Source organism: Paralichthys olivaceus, chromosome 18, assembly GCF_024713975.1.
Source record: "Paralichthys olivaceus isolate ysfri-2021 chromosome 18, ASM2471397v2, whole genome shotgun sequence".
NCBI classification, from domain to species: domain Eukaryota; kingdom Metazoa; phylum Chordata; class Actinopteri; order Pleuronectiformes; family Paralichthyidae; genus Paralichthys; species Paralichthys olivaceus.
In genome coordinates, this window is record NC_091110.1 from 12,198,258 (window position 1) to 12,225,455 (window position 27,198).

The window sequence follows — 27,198 nt, forward strand, 5'->3', positions numbered from 1 at the left end:
TGAGAAAGACATTTTTCTATGTCTTTCCAACTGCGTTTACATGAATGGGATTCCAGCCACACAATGGTGCGGCTGCTACACTGCTGTGGTCCTCTACACACGGCTGGTTTTACTGCTGTGCAGTCACTGGTGGTTCCACGCTGCACATGTAAGTGCCTCTAAAATATACCTTGAATGTAACATATTGCACAATACTTAGTGTCCTACACTGGAGGTTGGGATTATTCCTCACTAAAAAGCTCCTTGATTTATCTCTACAGCAAATGTTTTTTTATGGAAGAGCTCCATCTTTGTCTGACTGCAAAAAGATGAGTACATTTAACAGGAGAAAACCAGGGAAAAGAGAAAAAAAGATCTTTATTGAGTCAACCTGATATGCAATAGTTCTGTAGGTGAATACTTCATTTGAGATTTCTCTTTTTTGTTTTTTTTTCTGAATGTTTTGTATATTTAATACGGGTTGCACTACGAAGTGCACATGTCTTCAATCAATCTTATATACAGATACAATCAATAAAATCATTAAACCAAATAAAACAATATTCCAGTTCATTCTCAATACTGTTCTAATGCAGACGTTTACTCACAAATAAACGTATTCTTAATAGGACAATAAATGAATGAGGGAGAATAATACATTCTGTTAGATTAGTTCCTGATGAGAACAGGAGTCAGAGATAATGTTTAAAGAGAAAACAGCTTAAAAAGTTGATATGGTGCCGCTGCAAATGAAGTCTCTGCTCAGTGGAGTAAAGCTGCTGCCAAAACTCCAAATACCATTCAAACCACTGATTTGCAGCACAGTGTCAATGCCAACCATTTTACATTTCACACAACACCCAGTATGGGCAAAACATCTACAGTAGAGTACATGCTTTAAAAAACAGATACGTTTGGGGTAAGGTAATATATTTAAGATCACACATACGTTATTATTAGGACACTAATCATGTTCCCTCCTGGTAAGTTTGTAATTTCCTGTCTTCATGTGAAATTATGGAGTAAGGAAATGGGGTGCGGTCATTTTTACATTTCAGAAGTCATGTTACAGGAAGCGTCTTGTGGTGGGGCTGAAGGCCTGCGAGATGCATGTCATGTCTTTGTAGGGAAGACGTAAGTTAGAGGACCTTATATGGAGAAGGCTTGGTTCTAACGTTAAGTCCTCCAGGCTGCAGCGGATTGACTCACTCTGACTATCTAATTAAAATAAGTAACCCTCCACTAAGCGCTGTATGGTTACACACCTGCTACACTTGGCTCAAACTGTTTCAACAGTGAGAAAAGTGCATGTAAATGGAGGAGACAGCAGTTGGGGAGGGGACAAAATGGCAAAGTACCCTTTTCATCCAAGCCAAACATCCCAATTAAGCGCACTTGAGCAGCGGTACGGTGGTGGTTGTCATGGTTTGACCCCCGTCTCTTACTACATCAATCAGGCGGCTGGAAAACACGAGATGCCAGGCGGACCTACACGGGAGCTTTCAGTCAAATCGCCATGACAACACAAACAAAACAGCACAAAGCGGCACCAAGCCCTCGATGAATAGTGAATGCGCTTTAGTCATGTCAGAAACAAGCCCGGCTGACAAGCGCTGCTAAAGCAGATGAAGGCAAAGCAACGTTTTTACCTTAAAATAGCAACTTTAAATTCAGTTTGATTTGGAAAAGAGAGAATGGTGCCGCTTTCATTTCCACTCCTCACCCTGAACGCCTGTTCTTGTACAATCGCCTGGAATAAATATGGAGCTGCTAGAATCAAACCAAACTTTAGATCACTAAAAAAACCTGCGTTTATCTCCAATATTCAGAGCCGAAAATTTAAATATCAAGAATTCTATAGTGTTTAGTGTCTTCTGGTTCAGGAAGCCAAGGATCATGGGTAATATCCAGTATACAGTTATGTTTTAGTGCAGTGAGTGGGACTACGCACGTGAGAGCTCGACACATTAATAGACTTTGTTTTCACGCTTGGACACTGAACCAAGCAGAATAAGTGACCATGTGTGGCTGCAGAGGGCGCAGTTGCTCAGTAAAAAGTACATAGTGTAGCTTTAAAAGGGTTTCTAGAAATTGAGCCTAAGTCATGCACCAGATTGAGGTTGTAACTCAATTCATGGCTCATTCAAACTCTCCTGCGTGTTGTAGCCAGGGCTTTAGGCTTTCTACCAACCAAAGTGCCAAGATAACTGTTAAGTTTCACCTACTGTCTGGATGGCAACGTGTTCTGGCTGCATTCAGGCATAGGAATACTTTATCACTGGTTCAATCTTAAGAATATACAGTTTCTGTGCTTTCTAGCACCTAAGACGTCAAAAACGCGGGTTCACTCAAAGGTACAACAATATAACTCAAGACGGCACTCTAACACTAATGGATACTTGGCATCGGAAATGAGTTTCACTTTCATCGACTGTGGTTAACGTATAAACGGACTTGGAAGTTGAGAGCTGTGCAAAGTGCTTGACAGTGCTTTATATCAGGGGATGTCTGTTATCAAGAGCGAGTGGCTATCACTGTTATCACTGTCCCACTGCAGTAATTGTGGGTTGTTGTTCAAGCTGCAAACCACAAAGTCTGCAGGGCATTTTTGTGCGTCTTTGAATTTATACCACATGGGCTCATTCTATTCTAAGCAGCGAACTGTCTCAAGTGGAGACAAAGAGGATTCCATCAAAAAATAATAGAGTGAGCGATCTAAATCAAAATCAAGTTATTCTTTATAACCCTGCCATATAGCATTGGGGAGATTGAAAGCAGATGCCTCAATACAGCTCGAGACAGACACCAGAGAGCTGAGCCGGGGATCAAACACATACTGCAGATGACATTTTTCTACTAAAACACACATGTAACCTGAACACGTCTTTAGGAGCCTGCATAAAATCACAGTTTATTAGATTATTGTCCGTGAAGATGATAAAAAACTGAAAGATTCAAATGGTCTCTATTAAATGTCACTTTCCATGTTAAAATGTTCCGGAGATTTAATAGAAGAGACAGAAACAAACGCTCTGGCAGCTACGCAGCGCAGACCACACGCTTTCTGCCTCACAGATTTCAGCGAGTTTTTCTCCACCTGATTTTATATTTTCTGGATCCGAGCCGAACCAAACATCAAGGTTCAATGTCAGACAATGTAAGTCACATATCTCTTTGTACATCGAGCTTTACAATTTGAATACTTTGTTACGCTACAATGGTAATCACTGCAATATGTCTTTTTTATGTGTTATATTATATCTAAGTGATTCTTTATATATTGAACTATAAATAAGTGCCTATTCTGAGCTGCTGTGAAGTTTTAATTCTATATCTATAGGTCATTCAATTTGACTGATGGTTTCTTTGCTACAAATTTAAAATGATTAACTTGAAGTAGCTTCATCATGTGGAAAACAAAGGTAGTTGCGTGAAAAGGACACATCTGGAGGGACAGACCCTAATGCAAACACATTAGCTAAAATTAGCTTGTGTTCCCTCCAAGTATGCATGCCACTAAAACAGCAAACAAGAGGATACGAAGGGCAAGTAGGGGAAGTGAGGGGTCGATGGAAAAAGAGGGGAACAATTTCGCTGTGCTGACCTCTTCCTGACCTGCGGTAACCAGACAATGATGAACGCAGGCATGCATAATTTTTTTTACAGACTTTATAACCATATAAGTAATCATAAGTAGTGCTATAATAGCGTGTCCACTCAAATCAATAGAATTTGCCAGGGGAAGTCTTTCCATGTGGAAGCCTGTCAACAAATTCCTGAAAAAGGAGCTGGAATAACCACAGACAACAAGGATGGAAAGAGTCTGGAGGAACAGGCATCCGCACACGAAATGTACAGAACTAAGTCCTTCCTCCATTACACATCTATACAATACTGGGTGGTCTCGCTTTTGAAGGTTAGTTGCTTTGTTAAAAGTTGAACCAAAAACACAGGATTAACATAACAAAACACAGCGTGAATAAACAAAAAGGCATCTTTCGTACAACATACTAGTTTTTTATAAAATGGCTCATGCTAACCTTTCAAACACGAAACCATCTCAGCGCTCACAGTAACGCTCTCCGATAGATTATTCGACTCCAGCTCTGGAAGTTAAAACCAATGCGCCTCCACTGGTTGATATAAGAGGTCTTTGTATAGAAGTCAATGAGAAATTTACAACATTAGTAAAAAAAAAATTCTAGGAGTTCATGGTCTCAATCATTAGTTTCAAGTTCAATACAGCATGATGCTCATTTAGTATATTATGGCCCCATTTCGAGTAAAATTGACCATAAAGTATAGTATGTATTTGAGTCATGGACACCGTGTGACTTACAGTTAGTATCGTCCAACGGGTGCAGGTCACAGGTATCGGTGTGTGTACATTATTCTCCTCCAAATATAGTTACTGTTGTCATGACGTCTTTTGGGACATTTTAAGTAAATATAGCTACGACACCCAATGAATATTTATGGAACAGATATACTGTACTCCAACTCGTATTTTTATTTAGTGCCTTTCAACGGGCAAATTCCTTAAAAGGAACGAGGAAAACAGGCTGCGGTCGTCTTATCGTGAGGAACCGGCCTTAAATTATGTACATAATCGGAGGATCAGTTACATATGGGACGCATATGTTGAGTCATTACATCATTACTCCAGTTATCTTATCCATCTAAGTAAAACAATACTAGATGTGATACCAACAGATGGTTATTCTTTACAGGAAAGTCTATTTTACATTGTCGATGTCTAATGAACCTGAAAATAAGCCTGTGGTCGACTCAATTTTCTACTAATTCATGTAATGGCAGAGCTGAAGTAATGGTTAAACTGCTGGCAGATGTTTCCATATACCTTCTACTGACTAACTCTTCCCTTGGTAAATACAGATACAGAAATAGCAGATGGATAAAACTGACATCAGCAATAATTAGGAAAAAGTATGTAAATAAATGGATATATAAACGTTTAGCTATAGTACAGCATGTACTGTGTTGGCCTGATGTGACAATAGGATTCTGGTATTAATAGACAAATGGAAAAATGGCACAATAACAGGAAATATAAGCCATTCACTCTGAAAATCAAATAATGCGAATGGCTCTGCAGCTCCTGACCACTGATGACTCAGCACAGGGCTGCTGGTGGACACAGGCGGTATTCAACACTTTTATGGTCCAGAGCTTAACCGCAACCATGACCACAAAAAATGACTTGTCAGACCTACAACTTCATATGCTCACCAGATTTTAATAGATGCAAAGTTCCTGTCGGGTCACCTGTCTCATTTTGTTCTAAATTATACTATGAAAACATGACACAGCATATATCACCAAAGAGAAATCACATTGAGGAGTCAAAAATCTAAATGAAAGTAGGATATGTGTTCTCTTGTACCTGCAGACCCTTAAGAATGTGGAGTTTTATGTAGAAGGTCGATATATTGTCAAATGTTTTGATTTCATTTTCATCTTCACCTCTGGAAAGATTTAGATTTTCTTCTATCTTTATACATTTTAATACTTAAATGTACTCCAATGTCTAATCAGGTGACGAGTGTGGAGCTCCTTCAGTTGCGTATTGTTTTTGAGATATGATGACAGGATGTGTGCCAACAGCTACATGCATGTCTGACACGTGCCAGGTACCATTATTATCACGATGGCAAGGCATAAAAATAGTCTGAGCAGCTATGCTGGCCTTTTCATACCCTTTGGAGTAATTATGTCCTGACACAAAGCCACTTCTCTTCTCGGCACATAACTTTCAAAATGTTGTAACCGATCCCGCCAACAAATAAACACTGTAACTGACCTTGGACGTGACACTGCGATCGCAATTACGTAACAGGAAGCAGTTAGAGGTGAAAAACACAGCTCAGTCTGCAGCAGACAGTTATTTTCACAGCACACAGTCACACTGGTAGATGAAAAGCTGACTACTTCTAATCCTGTTTGACAAGAGGCATGTTAGTATAATTGAGACACTTCAGACAGCCCCGGGCTCAAATTTACCAAAGATCAACATTAAACTCCGCTGCACTTCCTTGAATGAACGCAACAATATGAACTTAAAACTATGTATAACTATGTATAGGTTGAGGATGGACCTGTCATATAAACAGGCCTGATTCTCAAACGGCTCCTCCAGCAGCTCGCCCCCCAGCTCAGGCCTAGACAGAACCTCGTCAGCCCACTCGGAATTTATGTGGCACAAAGATAGTTATTACAGAACCACTGTGGCTTTCTAGAGTTTCATTCTAATGGGCTGTTTAAAGACAGGTCCTGGTGCTTCCACTGCAGCCCCAGCACACACTGTCTCCCCTGCGCCTCACATCAGGACTAATACCAGGGAGAAAGGCCAGGGCACTTCGCATTATCCCTCATCCAAATGACAGCAGGCGTTAACAGCCACCGGCTTAATCCTCCAAATATATCCTGAAAGGCCGTCAGAGAAATTCAAGGGAGGGTTTTTGGTTTTTTTTACTTCCTAAATTGACGGATGTTGTGGTCACAACTCAGTTATGTAATATTATTATGACAATAGTCACAGTCTTGATGGGGGATAGGTCAAGACTGCAAGGGGGGCTGCGGAGTAACAGGGGCCATGAACTGTTAGAGAAGACGTCAATATCCAGCAATGAGTGTCCCTAAGGAGATGAATGGGACGTGAACTTTATCACTGACTAGGCAAATGGCATAGTGAGCGTGAGTAGCATTCTTCAGAGGTGTCATGAAGCGAAGGGTACGCAAGTGGTGTTTACGTGTGTGTGTGTCACTCACCCTTGAGATGGTGAGGGGCACACAGAAGTCCTTCCCTCCTTGCAGTCTGAAGCCCCAGGGGGCAGGGCCAGCCAGGGAGACGCTGTAGCTGCTGCTCATGATTCACCTGGAGACAGAACAAGACATACTTTTATACTCGTTGTGAGGTCGGTTCTACGCACATAGAACAAATATTCAGATACAACAGAGAATACAAACGGAAGATAATAACAGGAATAAAGAAAATGTGTATTCGAGCATTAGGTTGTATACGTGTGATCTGCAGCCTACACTGACATTTAGTAAAGATTACTGTTATCAATGTACAGCACTGTAATCTGCTCAATCTGCTAAAACCCAAACAAAGCATTCCACTGATGAATATAATTTGAAGGTTGTGTATGCTGCTGCTTTTTTTCCCCATCCCTGTGAACTATAATAATTATCTTACCTCTGAAACACTAAAGAATGTTCCCTCTTTTCCTGTTTGTCCCAATATCTCATCACCAATATTAAACAGTCAGTCTCATGGGTTTGATTGACTTTTCTCATACGGAAGCTGTTTGAATTCAAGCGTAACTTCCTAATATTAGTTCTGACCACGAAGCAAGGTTCCACTTTTTTTCATTTAGGATGCTCAAAAAACCCTCTCGAGTGCAAACAAGTATGAAATGCTCTTGATGAAATTCTTCCACAGCATTGGATGTGATGTTTGCAGAAAAGAAGGAGGGAACAGTTAGAAATATGTGACACATAAACACAATAATCGTTTGTTTACCTACAAAGAATCTCAGATCAGAGACTCTATCCTCTCAGTGTCTGCTCACTGAGATGTAGGAAATAAAATATGATCACACTGCCGTTCGAACACATAGGGGTTAAATGAAAATTACCAGTGGTGGGGTAACTCTTTTCAATTAAGCATTGGAAGACATCTATTTTATTCCAATTATTCCATCTTCACATTCAGCCAGAATCATCAATCACACTCATTCCTGGGGTTTAGAAATTAATAAAACATTAAAATCGTAAAATAAAACAACCAGTGTGCAGTAAGATCTTGCTAAAAACCCCTGTTAAATTATATGTGACAGAGTGAGCACTGATCTTTCCTGAGACGACTGTCGTGCTGCTCGGCCCAAACACTGATAAATTAGAGATGAAGGCAACACCCTGGATGTCTGGAGACTTGTTGGAGATCAGCTTCACTTCTACCAGCTCAGAGTTTCATTGCTGCCACAAATGGCTATTGCAGCCTACATTACATACATTACCTCATGGGTTGATCATATCCTGATTATAGTAAAGTGCATGCAAATTAAAAAGACAGTTCCAGAAAATGAGACATTGAAAAGAGGATTTGAGGCCATGAAATAGTTCATGCACAGTTGATTTTCACTGGTTGAAGCCCTGCCTGTCATGCATTCCTTTTCCCCTGAAAACTGAAGCTGTAAGCTATTTATTGGAAGCAAGACCCAAGTTAAGTGCAGTCACATGTTGAGATTTAGAGCATTATCTAATTCATTAGGTTGATGACTGAGGATATTGGCTATACTATATTGGCAGAATACACTTTACTATCCAGTGAGAGAGAGAGAGAGAGAGAGAGAGAGAGAAAGAGTGTGATGTCGGTATTGCTGCTGCTGTGCACAGTTCGGGCAAAACCCCCAGATCATGTGGAAATACATGATGTCACCTTTGAACTGCCCAATGCAAAGAGAGGATGTTGACATGAAAACACGACATCAAAAGACTCGCCCATGAGCATTACACGTCATGTAGTGTACTATGCAATTACAAGGAAGAGAGGGAAGTACAGAGGTGAAGCTGAATCATCTGGCTTTGAACAGACATGATAATAGTTTAGAATTTACAACTGAGACCCAGAGGAGGCGTAATGTTTGAAAAGATGGTGAAGGAAACTGGGGGTGAATAGAGAGTTATAGCTTCTATCCATTTGTAATGAAATGAAAGGTTTAATGATGATGACACAAGTTTGATAAGGTGCTCAAATTTTTTGGCTTTGGAGAAATTTTGCCAAGTTCATAATATAATTGACACTGGAAACCTGTCCAGGATAAACCCCGCCTCTCACCCAAGGTCTGCTGGGATTGGATCCAGCCCCCAGACCCCCACAACCCTTAAACGACAGTGATGGATGGATGGAACACATGGATGTGTATCGAACTTCTTAAAACTAAGAAACTGAATATTTCAACCTCTGCCGTGAAAATAACCATCAATACTGTATATATTCATTTGTGCTTGGCAGTTAAGAGTAAACATACTTTCCCAATGAGTATTTCTTATATAAGTACACCTTGTAATCCCAGAGGCATGTCATTTCAACATTGCAAGTAATGCAACCATCACAAATCCCCTCAGGGCCGCAGCACCACCTGCTGCAGCCCGTCACCTGGTCGGTTGTACGAGACACAAATCAAATCAGAGGCTCATGCCTGCACGCTGTCTCATCATCGCCACGCCTGGAGGGGAACAGGCCTCTTTAAAGCCGAGAAGACATAAAAGTGTGCGGGGAGGCGGAGGAGAAGGAATAAAAATCTCATGTGAAAGTGACAGGGAGTAGCCGAACACCTGCAAAGCAGCAGGGGATAAACAGCTCTACTATTTATGCTATGCACTTTCACAATCAAGCGGATATAACGAAACACACATTTGCAGAATATGCAAGTCTATAAAGGGACAGAGAGCAATTGAAGACAAATGAGAGCCGTCTCCCTCTTCAAGGTGACTTAGAGTTAAGCAGAGAAAATTTAAAGGTCTAAACAAAACGATTTTCCATTCATTGCACAACTATCGATACCAAACGGTTATAGCAGTCTCTAGAACATATGAATACATACTTATAAATATGAATAAAAAAGCTTTTGGAGATTTACTACAGCACGATGCACAAACAACGTCATGAAAGCTGCTGACGCCACAACCACAACTTGAGTGAGTCAACACATTTAAGAAGGCAGCAATGGCAAAAACTGTTTTCTCAAGTGACACAAAACACAATGGACCTCAACACTAGATTTTATGCCACACTCTTTGATCCAAAAGTCCCAGTTAGAGGACACGCTGCCATTGTTAAACCACCAGCCCTCGAGGAATGCACAGCATTGGATTGCTGTATCACAATTACATCAGATTCCTTCCGTATTAGATTTCCCAGACAGTGAAAAGGTGCGTGACATGTTGGTAGAAGGCAAATAGCTGGAATTTTGGCTCACGCAGACCCAAAGTTATGCTGGACCCGCATATCAACCGCATTTCTCTTCCTAATATGGAGAAAACAAACATAAGGCTCAACTCATCTCGTGTCACTGCCTGTTTTCCAGTCCCCAATGATATCATGCATAGACATGAGCAGACACACCTTCTCAGTGTTCCCAAACAAAGGCAAACAGTCGGGCTGTGCACGAAATATTTTATCAGCAGCACCCACATTAACCTCTTTTTTCCTGGGCTATTTATGAGCATAATCCTGGTCATTTGTCAGTAGGGTCTTATCTTTTATAGTTCCTGTCATAATGGCACTTTATTCTGCTGAATGTTTCAACACTTTCACACCAGCAACAAGATTAAAACACAATCCTTTCAGCACAGGACACAGGAGAACTGCTGACCAAGTTATCTACAGGCTCAGACATGCTTACGTTCTTGTAGTAGATGTAATATTAACTCGCTTACTATGCAGAATATCTAAATGGTTTGATGCTGAATTTAAATGCAACTGAATTTACAGTAAATGTGACCTGCCAGGTGAAATGTGTAAAAATGTTTGGGGACGTTTGGGTTAAAAATTGATTTAATTACTGTTGAAAATAATAATAATCATTGTAAAAAAAAGCTTTCATGATTGGAAATGAAACACGGGTCACAGAGTTTAACATGACTACATGTTCAACATGCTCAGTTCTCAGTGCTTCAGGAGACAATGTGGCTGGTGACATCATCATCATCATCGACAGGACATGTTGACTCACAGAGGGAAGTTGATTGTGTGAGGTCATTAACTGCACCAATACCTAACTGTCTATGAAAATAAGATGTGTGGGCATCACATTTCAAAATGCTTCATTTGTCATTATCAAAATAAATGAATGAGGACAGATTCACCATCTTAAAACCATGTGGACTTGTTCCAGCCTGACTTTATGGGACACTTTGTCCACATGTTGGGTTTAAAGCAACAGTTAACTCTGTTTCCTGGTCACAAATGAAAAAAAATAAACCTTTAGTAGAATATGATGACATTCCTACTTCAGCTGCCTATTTTCACACATCTTACCTCTGATAATATGAATGAAATACATGAACTTAATCTGGTAATAACAACATGACACGAGCTGCAGTTGATGTCATGTGGCAGATCAATAATTACCCAGGTTTTCTATTCACAGAACCTGACCCTCCCTGCACTGCTGATTTCCTCTCACGCAAACTGAGCATTAATGTGTGTGTACTCTTTGCTCCAGTGGGTGTGACATTAAAACACGTCTGACATTATTCTAACACACTCTCAGCCTGGTCGTCACTGGTTCAAAGCCAAGTTAAAGTGTGGACAACTGTGGGGGTGCTGCTGGAATAAAGAGTTTATTAGACTAAAAGTACACAAGGAAGTTTTTATGATGTGTTTGAAATAGAAACTCTGTGACAGCATCGTAAAGTTGAAGCAGTAAAGCGATCAGAGACGATGAGTTCCAGTCAGTGTTCAGGTGTCCGGACTCACCTCGCTCGTGAAGCCGGGTCCGGTGCTCAGACTCTGGGAGAGGAGCGTGACTTTGGTCCGTCGCTTGTCAGTTTCCTGGAGGAGTGGAGAGAGCGGAACTGAGGCTTCCGCATATAAACCAGCCCCACGAGGGTGTGTGTGTGTGTGTGTGTGAGGGAGAGAGAGAGAGAGAGAGAGCGTGTTCGTGTGAGAGAGAAAGAGAGAGATCGAGAGAGAGAGAGAGAGTGCGTGTGAGGGAGAGAGAGCATGTGTGTCTGTGTGTGTGTGTGTGTGTGTGTGTGTGTGTGTGATAGAGAGAGCGTGCGTGTGTGAGAGAGAGAGAGAGTGTGTGTGTGTGTGTGTGTGTGTTTGAGTGAGAGAGAGACAGATTTTGTGTGTGTGTGTGTGTGTGTGTGTGTGTGAGGGTTCCAGCCTTTGACTGGAGGCCACACTGCAGCTGTTACAGGTGCAGACTTGACAGACTTGCCACAGTACAGGTGAGTTGCAGCAGAGCTGTTTTTAAATCTACAAAGTGGAGCTGAGCTCTTCCCAAACTGCCAACCTTAGTTCAATCCCAGCCCTCCCCATCTGCTGCAGAAGTGTCCTTGGACAAGATACTGAACTCCGAATGGCCCCTAGATACACTGTATGTGCAGCATGTGAATGGGTGAATGGCAAAACTTGACAAGACTAGAAAAGCTCCATATAAACACTTTTATCAGCCAGTGCATGGTAACAAACACTAGAAACCTGTAGCTACCACCATCTGTATAAGCCCTTAACTTTGTTAAATCTCTCATTGGTATTTCTGGGTCAAATAAAGTCATGTAAATCAAGAAATGGAGCTATTTGTCTGCGGTGGTGAATTGCCCTATATTAAGGACATATTTTCATGATGTTAGCAAAGAAATATTTGAGCGTGTGACAGGGCAGCAGCTTGCCCTGTTGCATGAATGGGCCATTCTTTCCACTGCATGCATTCTAAACGCCTCATGTGTAGGCTGCAGGGCAGATAAGTTATAAATGCACCAGTCTTTTATCCACCAGCACACATCAGTATGGGGAGCAATTTAAAAACACTGAATGTGAAGAATCATCAATTACTCCACTGGTGTTTTTTGTGCTTTGACATTCACATATTATATCTTATAGGTGTTTGAATACAGTTTGACACAATCACAGTAGAGAAGCACATGCATTATTATTTTTTGACCGTGTTTTCATTTTTTAACTTTGCATCTGTTTATTTTCTTTCTTAGTATAAAGCAGAGTTTTGTTTGTCATTATAACTGTTTTATCATCCATTTTTTCAGCGAATATTAATTTTACGGTCACTGTACTGATATTGGCAGTGAAACACGCTAGTGGCATGGGGTTGGTACGCTCTCTAGTGGCCAGCAAACAAAGTGCATGCTCAACACCTTGGAGGCCTCTATACAATGAATGGCCTCAGGGTGGGAAGTTTATTGTTAATCCTGTCTTCCTCTACTCGTGGGCAGAGCCATAGCTCAACATGTGTCACTCATCTTGTCTTGTAGACAGAGCATCTAGCCTGAGGCTGAGGTTTTCATGAAGCAACTCAAGGCAATAACAAATAAAGAACAATATAAAAGTATGAGTTGTACAAACGTATCATAGACAATAGTGCTGGTAGTCAGTGAAAGTCATCATTCAACAATATTAGGAGCCAAAGTATATGACTCAAAGCGTTTTAATTTAATTCAGTGTTTTAATTCACAGCGAGCGAGTGGATGTGTTGATAACATTTCTAGCACACGACAGACACAAAACTGGAAGAACACAATTATCTCAAAATAAAAGGACGGAGTTAATCAAGTAGAAGAGACAAGACGACAGTGTCAACTTGGAAAAACAATTAGATTCAAGAGCTTTTGGCGATGAAAGGCCAACGCTGGTGTCCCTGTAGGGTAACCCTGCACTCTTCATCTGAGAAAGGCAAACTCCAGACCAGATTTTCCAAAGTGAAAACAACATTACTGTCTATTACAGCTCTCACATGTGTAGTGCATCCTTTTTTCCACTGTGATATTTTAAACAAACACACATTGATCTTTTGCATGTTACACACAAAACGGCCTGGCCCATTCTGCAGATTACCATTAACTGTTCAAAGTCACTGCAGCCAGATGCCATTAGATGTTTGCACTGTGGTCAGCTGAGCTTTTGTTCAGCTGCATGTGTGTCATGTCAATATATGGTTGCAAACAGAAGGGAAGCCCAGAAGCAAAATCCCCCGGTGATGTGCTATTGAACCACTGAAGTGTGTTAGTCCTTTATGTAAGGCACATACCTTTAGATCCTCCTTTCATAACTGGATGAGCAGAGCACTCAGGAAATCCCAGAATTAATGTTCAGAGACAGTTCAAAAAGGTCCTTTCTGGGTGTTTGAATCAAGCGTCTCTAGATAAACACTTGAGGCAACTGTACCATGTGATGAGCTTATAGTAAAAAAAGAGAAAAGGATGTACATTGTAATGCAGTTTCCACTCATGGAGTTCATCAGATCCATAATATTATGGATGTTGATTATAATGGTGGCTCAGCTGGTCACATGCATTAAAGTGTCCTGGTTTTTAATCTAATGGAGGAAATCTACTGGATCCCATCCCCTCCTCATCCTCCCCCTCTTCATCTGCATTTTCTCTGCTGTTCCAATGTGAGCAAAAATACTGACAACCAATCATTAAATAAGAGGGATTTTTAGTGATTAAAGCAGAATTATGGGAAAATGAATCCACCTCTATCTGCTTCTTGACAGAATGGATTTGCAAATAGTTTCAGCAACATATTGTGTCCATTCGGCAGGTTCTTTCTGAGGTCTTTATTTGTTGACAACCTCATGAAAGGTTTATTTCCCTGAAGCACAAATGGGATATTTCAAAAAATAAAACAAGTAAACTCAGTGATTACTGTTGAGCCAGACTGTCCCTGAATAAAGATGACGGCATGAGAAAGTATCATAATGAATGATGATGATGATGATGATGATGATGATGATGATGATGATGATGATGATATATGCTCCTCTGGTGTCAGACTAACTTTGCTGAAATGTTCACACGCTGTTTTTCAAAATTCTTTATAAAAGAAATGTATAACACAGTTCCAAATTTAGATGCAGTGATGGAAAATCTTAGATTGTGTAATGCATAATGTCCAACTTGTGCTATGTAATGAGACAGTCAGCAACTTACAAAACATGATAAACACTGTGATGCTGCATCATAATTACACTATAATGAGTTCTGTTGTCATGGTTGCACAAAAAAACATAAAACAAACGTATTTGGTTGCATTGCATTGTCAAACAGTTGTTTAAAAATATATCCTTTAACATTCTTCCACAAAAAACAACTTGTTTACTTTGCTGTGTTACAGTAACACAGAGCCACAGATAAATAAACTATTCAACATTTATCTTCCTGGTGTCGGGGAGAGAGACTTCAGTCGGTGAGCTCGACAGTCCAGAGTGACAGCCACAGTGCTGAAGGCCTTTCTCTGAATCTGGTCTGATGCATGGGAGAGCGTACGTACATTTACATCCAGAGAGTCTGACTGGAAGAGGACACACAATTCCTTCTCGTCTTCCTCCATCTGGACTTGTGTGTGTGTGTCTCTCTCTCTCTCTCTGTTCACGTTATCTCTCTCTCTTGCTCATCTTCCTGTTCCCTCCCTTTAATCCAGCTCTCAGGGCTCTCCTCCCTTTTTCCTCCCCCAGGTGGAGGGCTTCACCATGCTGACGGACTCAGGCGACAGGCTGTGGTCGCATCCGTTCAGTGGGCCTCACTGTGGGATTGAAGCCTGGAACTGAATTCAAATAAAATGCAAATTTAAAAAGCTTGACCCTTCTGGTGATAACGTGACTGTGTTAACATCTTTAAAAACATTTATTTCAAGATGGTTTGGTTCATAAAATCAATTGATAAAATGCTGAGCAGACCTGTTCCTGGCTTTGGCTTCCCTTTTCGTTGGCCTGTTCAGCCAGTGATTTGTACTCTTTGTCCTTCAGAGCTCCGAGGGAATAGCTTGACCTCAAACAATGGCTCTTGTCCATAGGGTCCAGCTCCACGTCGCTCCAAACCTGCTACATGGGATACGCACATGAATATCAAGGTGAGTATATGCTTTACTTTTAGTGACTGTATAGTAGTAGCTTGTACAAGTACGCACAAAAAAAAGGTCAGTAATGTGAAGTTTAGTTAAAACATTTATAAGGTCCCTATGCAAAGAGCCGAATTTAATTCCTAATGACTTTAGACTTTATAAACCAAAAGATATGAGCTCTGCCATTATGGGTTTAAAACAAACACAATTTTTTAAGCCCGACGCTGATGCTGCTGCTTGACCTGTGTCTCTAAAAGCCCATGAGACTCACTGTGTCTGTCGTAGACATGGAAGAGACTCTGTGAAACTTGGTTTTGGACACCGAGGACTGTCTGCTCAGCATCGAGTCCCTGAAGGAAGACTCACTGTGTGACACTGATATGCAGTCCCGCCTGGAGGCCTGGTTTAAGAAGTGGAGACAGGGAACCTTTTCTGCAAGTGTGTCCCTGTTGGAGGAAATATAAAATCTAAATACATTTCACTATCATTTTCACATTCAGGTTGGTTGTTCAGTAGTTCAGCAAAGAGTTGGTGTCACTGCTCACTCACCTGTATTTGGCGTGGATGATGGCGTAGATAAAAGGGTTGTAGATGGCTGATGCTTTGGCTATAACAGCAGGGACAGCTTTGGAGTAGGGATTGAGGATGTTTCCGTATCTGAAAGTTGTAAAGAGTAGAACTGTGCACATCATCAGTGATGATACTGGGATTGTAATTTGATAGGGGTCGACCGATTCATCGCTTTGGTCGATTAATCAGAACTAATAGGAATGTCAGTATCAGCTGAACTGATACTTCCAGTGAGATGTTACTGAGTTGTCATGGTGACAAAGTTGTTCCTTTAGTTCAATATTTTCTTTCTAATAATGCCTAACCTGGAAACCCCCAGCAGATCCCAGACCCAGGAAAAAACCTTGTTAAGGTAACTTCATTTTGTACTTTACATTATATAGACAGCTTGATTCTGACATAAACCGATTAAGATTGTTATAGAAGGGTATTTTTTTACATGTATAATTGGTTTATTGACCAATTAAACAGCTGTTGGTTTCTTCCTGCCCAAAACTATTGATAAATCAATCTTAAAATACTATCGGTCGACCTCTATGTGACCCGCTTAGCATTTTCATCATGCCATATATATAGACTATGGAATATGAGTCATGATTAATGGCAGGAATGAATTGCAGAGTGCAAGCAAACATCCTTTATGTTTTACACTTTATGCCGAGCTACAACTAATGCTACTGAAAAACATCAAGGGACCATACAGGGCCCCTGTGGTACTGTATATATTTACCCAGCCCAGGCGATGAGGGTGACACATGCATAGGGCGACCAGGAAAGCACAAACACTATGATGACCACAAAGGCAATCTTGGCCAGCTTCCATTCAGTCTTGATGGACTGCTGCTGGATCAGGGTTGACTTCCTCACCTGAGATCCCAACTTCTCCACATCTCTGTCAGGACACAGAGAAGCAACAAAGGGATGTAGTCAATATATATGAGCCTGAACAGAGGCTTATGAAAATAAATACAACTAAAGTAAAACTTGATTTTAATGTATACTACAGACACACTGAGACAGGCGTATAAGACAAGATACAAGATAGCAAAATATTCAGGTTAGGGAAACAGGTGACAAATTCAAGATACATCTGATCAACTTATTCTTATTTTAGTTTTTCTGCTCACTTGGACCAGGAGCTGCAGCACTTCAATAGTGTGATGCTGTTTTATGCAGTTATTAAATAGACCTTCTGAAAATTAAAATGAACATATGCTACTTCATTCACCTGCTTGCATGGCGGATGGCCAGGAACATGCACAGATAACAGTAGGATATAATTCCCAGAGGGATGAAGAATACAAAGCAGCATAACATCAAAGTATAACTCTTATTGGCTGGAGTCGATGTCACATAGTCCCACGTGCATGATGTCATCAGGCCCTCGGGAATGTACGAACCTTGAGAAAAATATGCGACGGTCAAATGAGAAGGAAATGGGCATGTAAAAGTATAACAAGAGGGCAGGTGCATTAAAAGTGTGAGAAAGATGAGTTACTTACTCCAACCCAGGAGTGGTGCAAGGCTCCAGGCTAATGAATACAGCCACACCAGGGCAATAAAGAGGCAAGTGCGTCTCTTTGAGGTCCATCGCAGGGCCTGCAGAGGCTTGGTGATGACGATGTAGCGGTCTATGGAGATTGCCAGGAGGGTTATCATCGAGGTGATTCCAAATAAAGCTCCACAGAAGGCATACATTTTACACCCTGTGGAGAAAAAGAAAGAAAGATATACTTTTGATTACCTTCACCGGAATAAGGTAATTCTCTTAATCAGAACAATGTCAGAATATTGCTGTCCATGCCAAAGCCGTTAGTGTTGGCAATTATTTTTACATTGCATGGTAAAAACAGATGTTCTTATATTAAGTATAATACAGACAAAAACAATACAGAGTTACAGTGTTAAAGGTTAAAAAAAGTGACAAAAATACCTGTTTCACCAAAAATCCAGCCTTTGTACAGTGAGTTAACGAAGAAGATGGGCGACTGCGTGATCGCCATGAGGAAGTCACTGACGGCCAGATTCATGATGAAGAAGTTGGGCGGCGTCCTCAGATTCTTGTTGCTGGAACACATGATAATTAGATGTCTCAGATCAATAGTGGTCAGGATCTCACAGAGCAATCTGTTGTTGTTGAATTGATTGAGTGGAGATAATAAATGACTGTTATCTTGTTGAAGGGCCAGCTTCAACTGTTTCTTCCTCTTATGTCTTAGAACAACAAGACTTTGTTGCTATAGATTTAATATGTGGTGTAATGCACCCACTGCTTTTATGAACATGAAAATTTTTTGTTAGAAATAATGCAGATACATATATCTAACATTTTCTTTACTGGATGTTGCCTCATGTATGTTCACTCGTTCTAGCAGCCTCTATAATTTGTGACTGCACGTTGGAACCATATGGGCCTACAAAACATTAAGTGTACTGCTTTTAATAGCCAACAGTACTCTGTAAAAAAAAAAGTCAGCTGATTAATCCATCATTATCCACGCTATGTTAGGTTAATAACTGTAAAGATTGTATTGAAATGGTTTTGTGTGTAAATTAAAATCCAGATGGAGGTTTTATAGAATTATTGTCCTTAAATTTCAATTCTTAAGTTTTCCTGGATCATGAAAGATTTTGATTGGCGCAGAGTGATCCCCACACAGCCAATTAAAAATCCAATCAATAACTCTCAAATCCATATCCTTCTGAGTGAACGTCCACTTCCTGTTTTGTGGAAATCAATGGTAATGGAACTCCTTAACACTAGCTTTCAATCGTACTCTTATTTGTGTGTTTGGATCAAAAAAAGAATCACAAGATTATAAATAAACACATGAGTGCTGTCCTCTTCACATAAAATGAAGGACTGCAAATACAGTACAAATGGATTGGATGAAAAAAACCATTCAGTAGCTCCGTACACAATCAGTGAAGCTAGATAGCGGCTATAATGATGAAATGTCCGTCGAAGCAAAAACTTCATCAGCGGAGGTCAAGAATCCAATTATAGATGCCCTTTTACATTGAGATCCATTGTTAGGAAGACAACATGAGAACAACATCAGGGATTTCCAAATATGTCGAGTGCCTGCAGTATATTCACTTGACTCCTGTGGTACTCTCTGAGGGTGACTAGGGAGAAAGAACTTCACGTCATCATGACATTAAATCTTTCCTCTTTAAAATCAGCCATCAAATAGCCAGACGTGTGGGACAACATGAACATTTTGCTATTTACATGCTCTCACTTAATGAAAACCTGTGATACACGTCTGCATGTCTACACAACACATAAGTAACAATAATGAGTCTGGAACTTTGGCGGCCCATGTGGGGGCCTCAGCAGATGTTTCTTTTCTCAGAGGCTGCCGGTGGGCACAGATGGTCGGGTTGTAACGCACGGTGTTGTTGTGTACTTGATAACCTTTTCTGAGCATGCCACAGCTCAGTGCACACACATATCTAAAGCCACGGAAACAAGTCTCTATGGACTTTGCACGGAGCTACCAGTGCACATGATTGTTTCCTAAATTGAAATCTGATAAGCACCTAAATCCAGCTCTAGCTTGTCTCAACGCAGGCGTCAGACTTGAACCTTTCATGTCTCTCATCTGTGAAGTGTTGGCGTGATCTGTGTCAATGAGCATTTTACGCTCACATTTATTATCTAATACTCACTTACTGCAGGTAAAGTACACAGAGTATATAGGGACACAGATGTCAGACGAAAAACTAGTCTAACTGAGCTGAATACAATGATGTGCTCAACTTGACTGTATTATTTACTTGAATATTTACTTTAACCTTCACATCAGCTCCATTTTATCCAGGCAGCCGTCAGGCATCGCCTTTGCCGATTTTCCCGCCGACAGTAAAAAGGGCAAAAAGAGTAAACACTGCCCAGACAGATGAGTTGAGTTCATTGTGTGTCGACATGCAGGCGAGATGATGGTGTGACTGGAGGAGAGATCGATCTGAGATCCGTAGCTCTGTATCACTGGAGGTGACCTTAATGCAGAACTCATGTCGGAGCCAGGATTGTATCTAACACTTGGTTCTCTACTGCATTTAGTGGCTTACTATATACCCAGGAGTGGCCACAGTTTTATACTGCATACACACAGGTGTGGGTGTGTGTATGTGTATGTGTATGTGTGTGTGTGTGTGTGTGTGTTTGCTTCAGAGTTTGTCTTTTCAATTGTGTTTCATATTATTTCAAATTTAAGTTTTTGAGTTTTTGAATTTTGAATTCTCAGAGAATAGTTTGTGGCTGTTGAAGAAAAAAACAGGCGTGTTTAGGGGACTGAAATTTATGAGGTTGTGGAATTTAGTGCAGATCGAAAGGAAAATCCAGATCGAGTGAATTTAAATGTGGCTTCATATGGGGATTGCTGAGCTTTGGTGGAGGCTTGTATGAAATCTGAAATATTTTGCTGGATGGAACACACTTAGGATAAATGAATCAATATTCAAAAAACATCATTGTTTTTCAGTTGAATCATTATTTTCTTCACCAGACAGAAGACACAACTGTTGCTCCCAGCAGTGTCAAAACCTGAGTCATCACACAAGCTGCAGGCAGCTCTCTTCTCCAGGTCTTCATATTAAGAATGAAAGGCAGTGAATGCTACATATTTGACCACATCGTAATATACTAAGAGTCCAAACATAAACAAATATTTCTTTTACAGTTGAGAATGCGGTATAAGATCGTGCAACGCTGAGCCGCCTTACTTTTTATTTAAGCTCGGCCTCTTCATGTGGTCTTAGATAGTAGCCCAGTGTTGAGTCTATGTAGATAAGCAAGTAGCTGATGGAATAATTGAATCCAGTCATTGATTTATCCTGCACAGTTAGAAAATCACTAAGCTGCTTTGTGGTATTGAATGCCTGGAGGCTGCTGTGAAGCCCTCTCTGCCTGTGCTTGTGACATCTGTACTTAGTAATGCAAGAGCACACAGTTTCCCTGTTCAGCGCTCAGAATCTGCGCAACCCCCCACCATTGTAGTGTGTACTGTACAGAGCTGAACGAATACCACTGATTAAAGCCTTTTTGTTTTACTATTGTCTAAAGGTAAGCAGTGTTTAATTTCATAAATCCATATATTCAGGTAGAGTGAAGCGACTTCATGCCTTAATGTCGTCATATATCAGATTGATGTTGTAATTTGCTGTTTAATGTGTGTCGTTGAGTGATAAACAGAACCGTGCTCAGGCAGACGGCATCTGTGAACTCGCCCGCTTTGGATTTCCAGCAGAACTTGAACAGTAGAGCACTGTGCTCCCTCGGTCTTAACTGTGCCTGCATGTGTGACTTCCCAGAATCTGTTCTTAAGACCAGCTCACATGCAGAAATGTGATGGGCAGCAAGGATTATTGAATTTGTCAAATGAGGGTGCATTCCTTTTTTTGTCATTACTTCATTGAGTATTACAGTAGTTAGAATAACTAGAAATAATCAGAAGCTACAAGTAAGAACGAAAAACAACTAATGTCAGAGGCATTTTGGGGTTCATCTTGCCCAAGGTCACTTCCGTATTGGAGACTGAGATCGGCCCTCTGGTTAGTGGACAGCCCGCTCTACCTCCTGAGCCACACATTTGTTCCATTAGTTCTTTAGGTTAACAAAGAATCACTTACCAGAAAAAGGCGTACATGACCAAGGCATTCCCAGTGACACCTACTGTCCCAATCACCAAGACAAAGAAGGCGACAATGTAGTGAGCGTGGTCCTGGACATCCACCTGCCGATAGAATCCCCGATCCACATCCATTTCTGTGACAATAGATAGACAATAGAAAACTTTATTGATCCCGAGGGAAATTAAGGGCAGACACATACACAGGTGTCAGCATTAGAGACATAGAAAAGCTGCAGCTTTTAGTTTCCATTCCTATTTGTGAATTAAGTTGCTTCAGTTGTAAGAGTTAACCTCTGTTATAGCTTTTACATTACATTAGATTTTTATATTTTCTATCAGTTTTTTAAATCAAATCCATTTGTTGTTGTTTTTGATTGTTTTCATGCTTTAGAAATGTACCCGTTCATTGCTTGGCATTTTGAACACCATCCATATTTCCCTTTTGGAAATCAGAGGAAATCCACATATTTCCTCTCAGCTCACAGTCAATGTTTTGAGACTCAGATGTTTTGAGACTTTGTGGAGTTTCCAAACAGGAAATTTTGGGGTTCGGGGGCCAATGTTGGGAACCGTGACAAAACTGTGCAGCGAATCTGTAGGTTTAGAGGTAAAGTCAGTCTTGTTATTCGAACCCACACCACTGCATGTGTGCACAGCTGTTGTGCATTACAGACTGTCTGCATCATCTTTTAAGCTTTAGGTGTGTGTAGAAATGACTGAGAAGCTATAATTGTACACTTCAGCACTTCCAGCTATTGATTGACATTCATAAACAGTTATGGTTCCTTTCAGAGGATGAATCTTATGACTCCTGTGCTTCTCTGAACTTCACCACGAGTTCCACAACTGTGGTTTTCAGTGAAACGCCTCCTCTGCATCATTCATTATAAACTAAACCACTATCGGAATAATAATAATACCTGAAATATTAATGATGACATTTCCATTTGTATTTTATTTAGTTCATGTGAGCAATTGTTATCATGCTAAGCCTTAAAACTATGATGGTAAATATAATAAACCATGTTGACTGGGGTATAGCCCAGAGGTCTGCAGTCAACACTGTGATTTGTAAAACTCCTAATGAACAACACATGTAGACAAAAAATCTATTTTGATTATTTACTTTCCTCTAAAAAAATTTTTAAAAATATGTTTCACTGTGAGCACATTCAACTAAATCATGAATTTTCCATTGTCTAATAATAATGACTTCAGAGCCAAGGAATTAGTGACGATCACAGCTGTTGTTGAAGAAACTCGTGATGAAGTCAAATCTGTAAAACTAGAGAACTTTTTTCATTGAGTGGTTGAAAGGAATGGGAGAGGAATTGATTAGAGTCTCGATGTCTCTGTGGCGAACGGTGGAAACAGGGAAACAGAGACTCGTGATTTATTTCAGACATGATCGAAATCACAAAAAAACTGCACATACATGTTGCTGTCTCTGTGTGTTCAGAGCCGGTGTTGTACTCATGACACTTTGAGGCTTTTTAACCTGTTTATGTTTTTCAGTTCTTCAAGTCTTCTACTTTTGCACCGATGAGAACAGTCTATTATGTAAGGTAAGGATTGGATTACATGGGGAGGATTGATATGAGACAAGTCTCCTCTTCTCCAAAGTCTGACAATTGGAAAGAACGCATTCCTTTTCCAGGAGCTTAAAACTTTCTGCACACTGCTCCAAAAAGTCTCCATCTTGCACACTGACTTGATGGTACAATTTTAAATTTCCCTGTGGTTTCAATGTAAATGAATGACATGTGTTCTATAGCTCTACAGAATCAGAGGGATTATGACACACAGCCTTTTAATATCGATTATTAACCCTTGCAAACGTGGACATCTTTTGACCACAGCATTAATCACAGAGTTGAAGAGCAATGACGGCCCATCTGATTCAGAGAGGAGATCCTCACTCTGCATTATTGAGCTGAAGCAGTTTTCACGAGGTCATTCTTAGGATCGCCAAAGAATTATTCACCAATCCAACAAGGTAAACTGGAGGACAGGTAAGATGGCTGAAAGTGCATGGGGAAGTTTTCAATCTGCCACAAATGTTGAATGATTGCCATGCTGTAAAGGAGTGGGGGAATACTTATCTAATAAAGAGGTGATTGTGTTGATGCATTTTCCATAATGAAAATGGCTGGACTTTGGTGCATGTGGCCTCTGCTCAGCAGCGGCAGTGATTCAGATTAATTGAAGAGGATTTCTATGTTTTGTTAATGTGATGGAATCAGGAACGCGCATTAAGTCGCGTTTATCCTTTGTAAACCCGCTTCCTGTCCGCCTCTGCTGAACAGAGTTGCAGTCGTTACAGTTCAGCACAATGTCGTGTCACATCAATTTCAAAAGGCGCCGGAAAACATCTGTCGTGTATCGCATTAATAATTTGTTGTACAAGAACAGAAACATGTTATAAATCATGACTCTGAATACCCTGATCTAAAATTAGGCTGAGTGATTATACTGTGCATAATCCAGCAGAGCAGAAGTGGATCTGACTCATAGTACATGCACATGCAGGAGCACGTTGTTCTGCCTCATGTGTGGTGTCTTTTTTTTTTTGTGCTTTATTTGCATCATTGATAGTGCAGCATTTTCTGTGATGGGATGAAAAAACAAATACACATGTACAGCACAGCTCAATGGGTGAAGAATACATGGACATGCAGTGAGTCAGGTGCACACAGGGAGCTCTTGCTGTGCTCAGTGAAGCCTTGTGCGTCAGAGGAACTCTCAATCACCTCCTACTCCCCCTCATGGGGTGTGAAAGCATTGTCTCATAAAGTCATATAAATCAAACGCGTGTCTGATGCATGGAGGTGACATGCACCCTGCACGTCTTTTTATGAACATCTCATAACAGTGGCATGCAGGTGCAATGAGTAAGATTTGCCCCGTCTGCTATTTGGGAATTATTTGAATTTGTAATGTTGCATTTAAAATATTTCAGATTTAAGAAGTTGCAGATCTCTTGGAGGATATTTTAAAGACATTAACTTGACAAATGCACTGGGATGCATCATACAAAGCATGATTTGAATCAACAAGTGTGTTTTGGTTTGGGGGTTTTCTTTCTTTATGAGACTAATCTGTTGTCTTGCATTAAAATTAGGAAGAGGAGTCCCCTGATTAAGATACAAACATGAAACTAGAACGACAAGCGAAAAAACTGAACAGAACCCTCATGTTTCTCCAGATTCTTAGTTAACATAACACAAAACACAATTATGAGATGAATCACATTCTTGAAAACTCGTGTTTACTTTGATAGTCTGCAACAAACACACATTTTAAATAGATTTAGGTTAAAATGTGTTATTGTTCATGAATGTGCAAAAGCAAAAAAAAGGAAAGAGGTTCCCATCAAGTCAAACTGACCTCTACTGTAAAACATGCAGCTGTTCTATTAATAAAAGTGTTACTGTACCTTATCCAGAGAGTGAAGCCCCCTTTTCCTCTCCAGGGCACGTCTGTGTTTGTAAAGTCTAAGTGGTGAAGAGGTTCAGAGACACTGAGGCAGCACAGCTTGTAAAACTGGTGAAAAATCCAACACGCCCACGGATTTGAACAGATTGACGGCTGCTTCTCTGATCCACCAAGTCAGGAGGAGATTCTCTAATGCACAGCAACAGCAGTAAGCTCCTGCTATCAGTACTTGGGAGACTATGAGAATACATAAAGACAGATAAAAAGGCAAGCAGCAGCAGCAGCAGCAGCAGCACATTGACCCATCCCCCTGCTGGCCGCCCATCACACACAGCTCTCATATGGCACAATGCATCGATCAAGCCAGTGTGTGGTGTGTGTGTGTGCATGAGGCTGTGTTACTGCTTGTGTGTTTGTGTGGGAGCTGGTTTGAATACAATTAAGATGTTTTTGGGGTAATAACGTGTAAAATCCAAACTCCTGTAATGCTTTGGAGGAAAAAATTGCATGCAGCTTCCCTTTTTGAATTAAATCCTGCACACTGATTTTCATCAAGCATTGATTTTTGTGCATCTAATACCCACTGCCAGTGGCACAAATGCAGGCAACCAGAAGTGGTTTGCTGGTTTCATGCAAGGTGAGAGAGCGACACCCTGGTTTCCGCTGCATTCCACCGGGAAGTCTTGTGGTTTACAAACGCACCAAAACCCTTTTATATAGTATCAGACTTGTCCCTGCTCATCCGTGTGTAAGGAGAATGTTGAGAAAAGCACTCAGGTAAAAGCCTCGCGATGTTTATCATCTCATGCACAACTGAGCAGGCAGCAGCAGCACCTCATCTACAGGGCTGAGTATTTCCCTTTATGCTGAAACTGGACTTCTTTGTCGGATTCATATCACCTGGACGGGTTGTGCGGATTCAAAACAGGTCAGAAAGATGCAGCAGCTTATAAAACAAGCATTCTTCCTGTGAGGATATACCATCCTTGCAAGATAAGCCCTTGCACTTATAGGTCACTGCACTTCCAAGGGAAACAGGCCTATCAACATACATTTGTTTCCAACCAGCTGGGCTCGCTTTAATAAATCTGACATATGGGATCTCAGTTGTTTGTTGCCTTTTTTGTTTTCTAGGTCATGCATAGTTTTTTTTGTGGATCTTCTTCTGTCATAGAACAACATTGTGATTATCACCTGATTCACTGGCCGAGCGTTTAGCATCAAGGGTACAAGGCTTAACTGTTTTCTGTATGTAGCTCAGACAAAGAGAGCTTTCACCACGTCTGTATATTTCATCATAAAAGAAAAACCTGAGGACGGAGGATGTACTCATTAAATAAACACGTCATTTAATGCAGTTTACGGTGAAAAAAAGTCAACACAACGTCAATGAAGCTCATAGATCTTTGTTGACTTTCTCAGACAGGTGTCAACTTGACTCTTTGGACATTTTAAGCAACATTTTTGATGGTCATGCAAGCATGTAACTCCACCAAGGCCCAACAATCCCCTTTGCACTAAAACTTAATGAATTCTTTTCTGAGCCATACCTTATCCTTCCACTGAGTTTAATGGAAATGCATTCCATCTTGCTTACAAACAAGCAAACCAACCAATCCCTTGGCAGAGGAAATAAAAGGTAGTATTTTTGTATTTTATTGTTTGAATAGGCTGTGGTCATCGCACAGATCTGTTGTATTACCACTTGAGGCTGGAGCCTGCGGAAGGACGGTGCAGATTAAGAGTGGGAGTTTTTTCTTTGTGTGAACCAGAAAGAGGTCAGTTGTGTCGAATCGTGCATTACAGTTACGTAGGATGATAAAAAAACCTTGGCGGCTTTACGACAGCAAGGCCGCCCACTTATGTCACTTGTTGTATTCAGCCCAGAAGAGTGGAAGAGGGAGAACATCGGCTTCATTTTGCCTGAGGTGACCCCCCCCCCCTACCAACACAACAATCAAC

General features: G+C 40.7%; 2 protein-coding genes across 5 annotated transcripts in view; both read right to left on the reverse strand.

The window, feature by feature from the left end:
• Nucleotides 1-11,641, reverse strand: part of pdlim5b (PDZ and LIM domain 5b) — a 34,323-nt gene extending 22,682 nt beyond the window's left edge. For 2 of the 3 annotated variants that reach the window (XM_069513957.1, XM_069513956.1), the window contains exons 1-2: nucleotides 11,489-11,625; nucleotides 6,769-6,874 (exon numbers count right to left, since the gene is read on the reverse strand). In XM_069513957.1, coding sequence (XP_069370058.1) covers nucleotides 6,769-6,867 — 99 coding nt within the window. In that variant the 5' untranslated portion in view covers nucleotides 6,868-6,874; nucleotides 11,489-11,625. Of the gene's footprint in view, nucleotides 1-6,768; nucleotides 6,875-11,488 lie in introns of all 3 variants that reach the window. The other variant, XM_069513955.1, reaches the window with a different exon arrangement.
• Nucleotides 11,642-13,093: 1,452 nt separating this feature from the next.
• On the reverse strand, nucleotides 13,094-25,550 carry opn4xa (opsin 4xa). Of its 2 annotated transcripts, none has more exons than XM_069514149.1 (10): nucleotides 25,238-25,550; nucleotides 21,800-21,935; nucleotides 18,096-18,229; nucleotides 17,665-17,868; nucleotides 17,391-17,562; nucleotides 16,893-17,054; nucleotides 16,142-16,249; nucleotides 15,864-16,038; nucleotides 15,429-15,569; nucleotides 13,094-15,295 (listed from the first exon to the last, which is right to left on the reverse strand). In XM_069514149.1, the coding sequence occupies exons 2-10, from the start codon at nucleotides 21,931-21,933 to the stop codon at nucleotides 15,272-15,274; spliced, it is 1,254 nt and encodes a 417-aa protein (XP_069370250.1). In that variant the 5' UTR covers nucleotides 21,934-21,935; nucleotides 25,238-25,550; the 3' UTR covers nucleotides 13,094-15,271. The 2 variants fall into 2 exon arrangements, with proteins under 2 accessions (XP_069370250.1, XP_019937384.1); XM_020081825.2 differs by having other exon boundaries at nucleotides 13,101-15,295; nucleotides 15,429-15,572.
• Nucleotides 25,551-27,198: the final 1,648 nt, after the last annotated feature.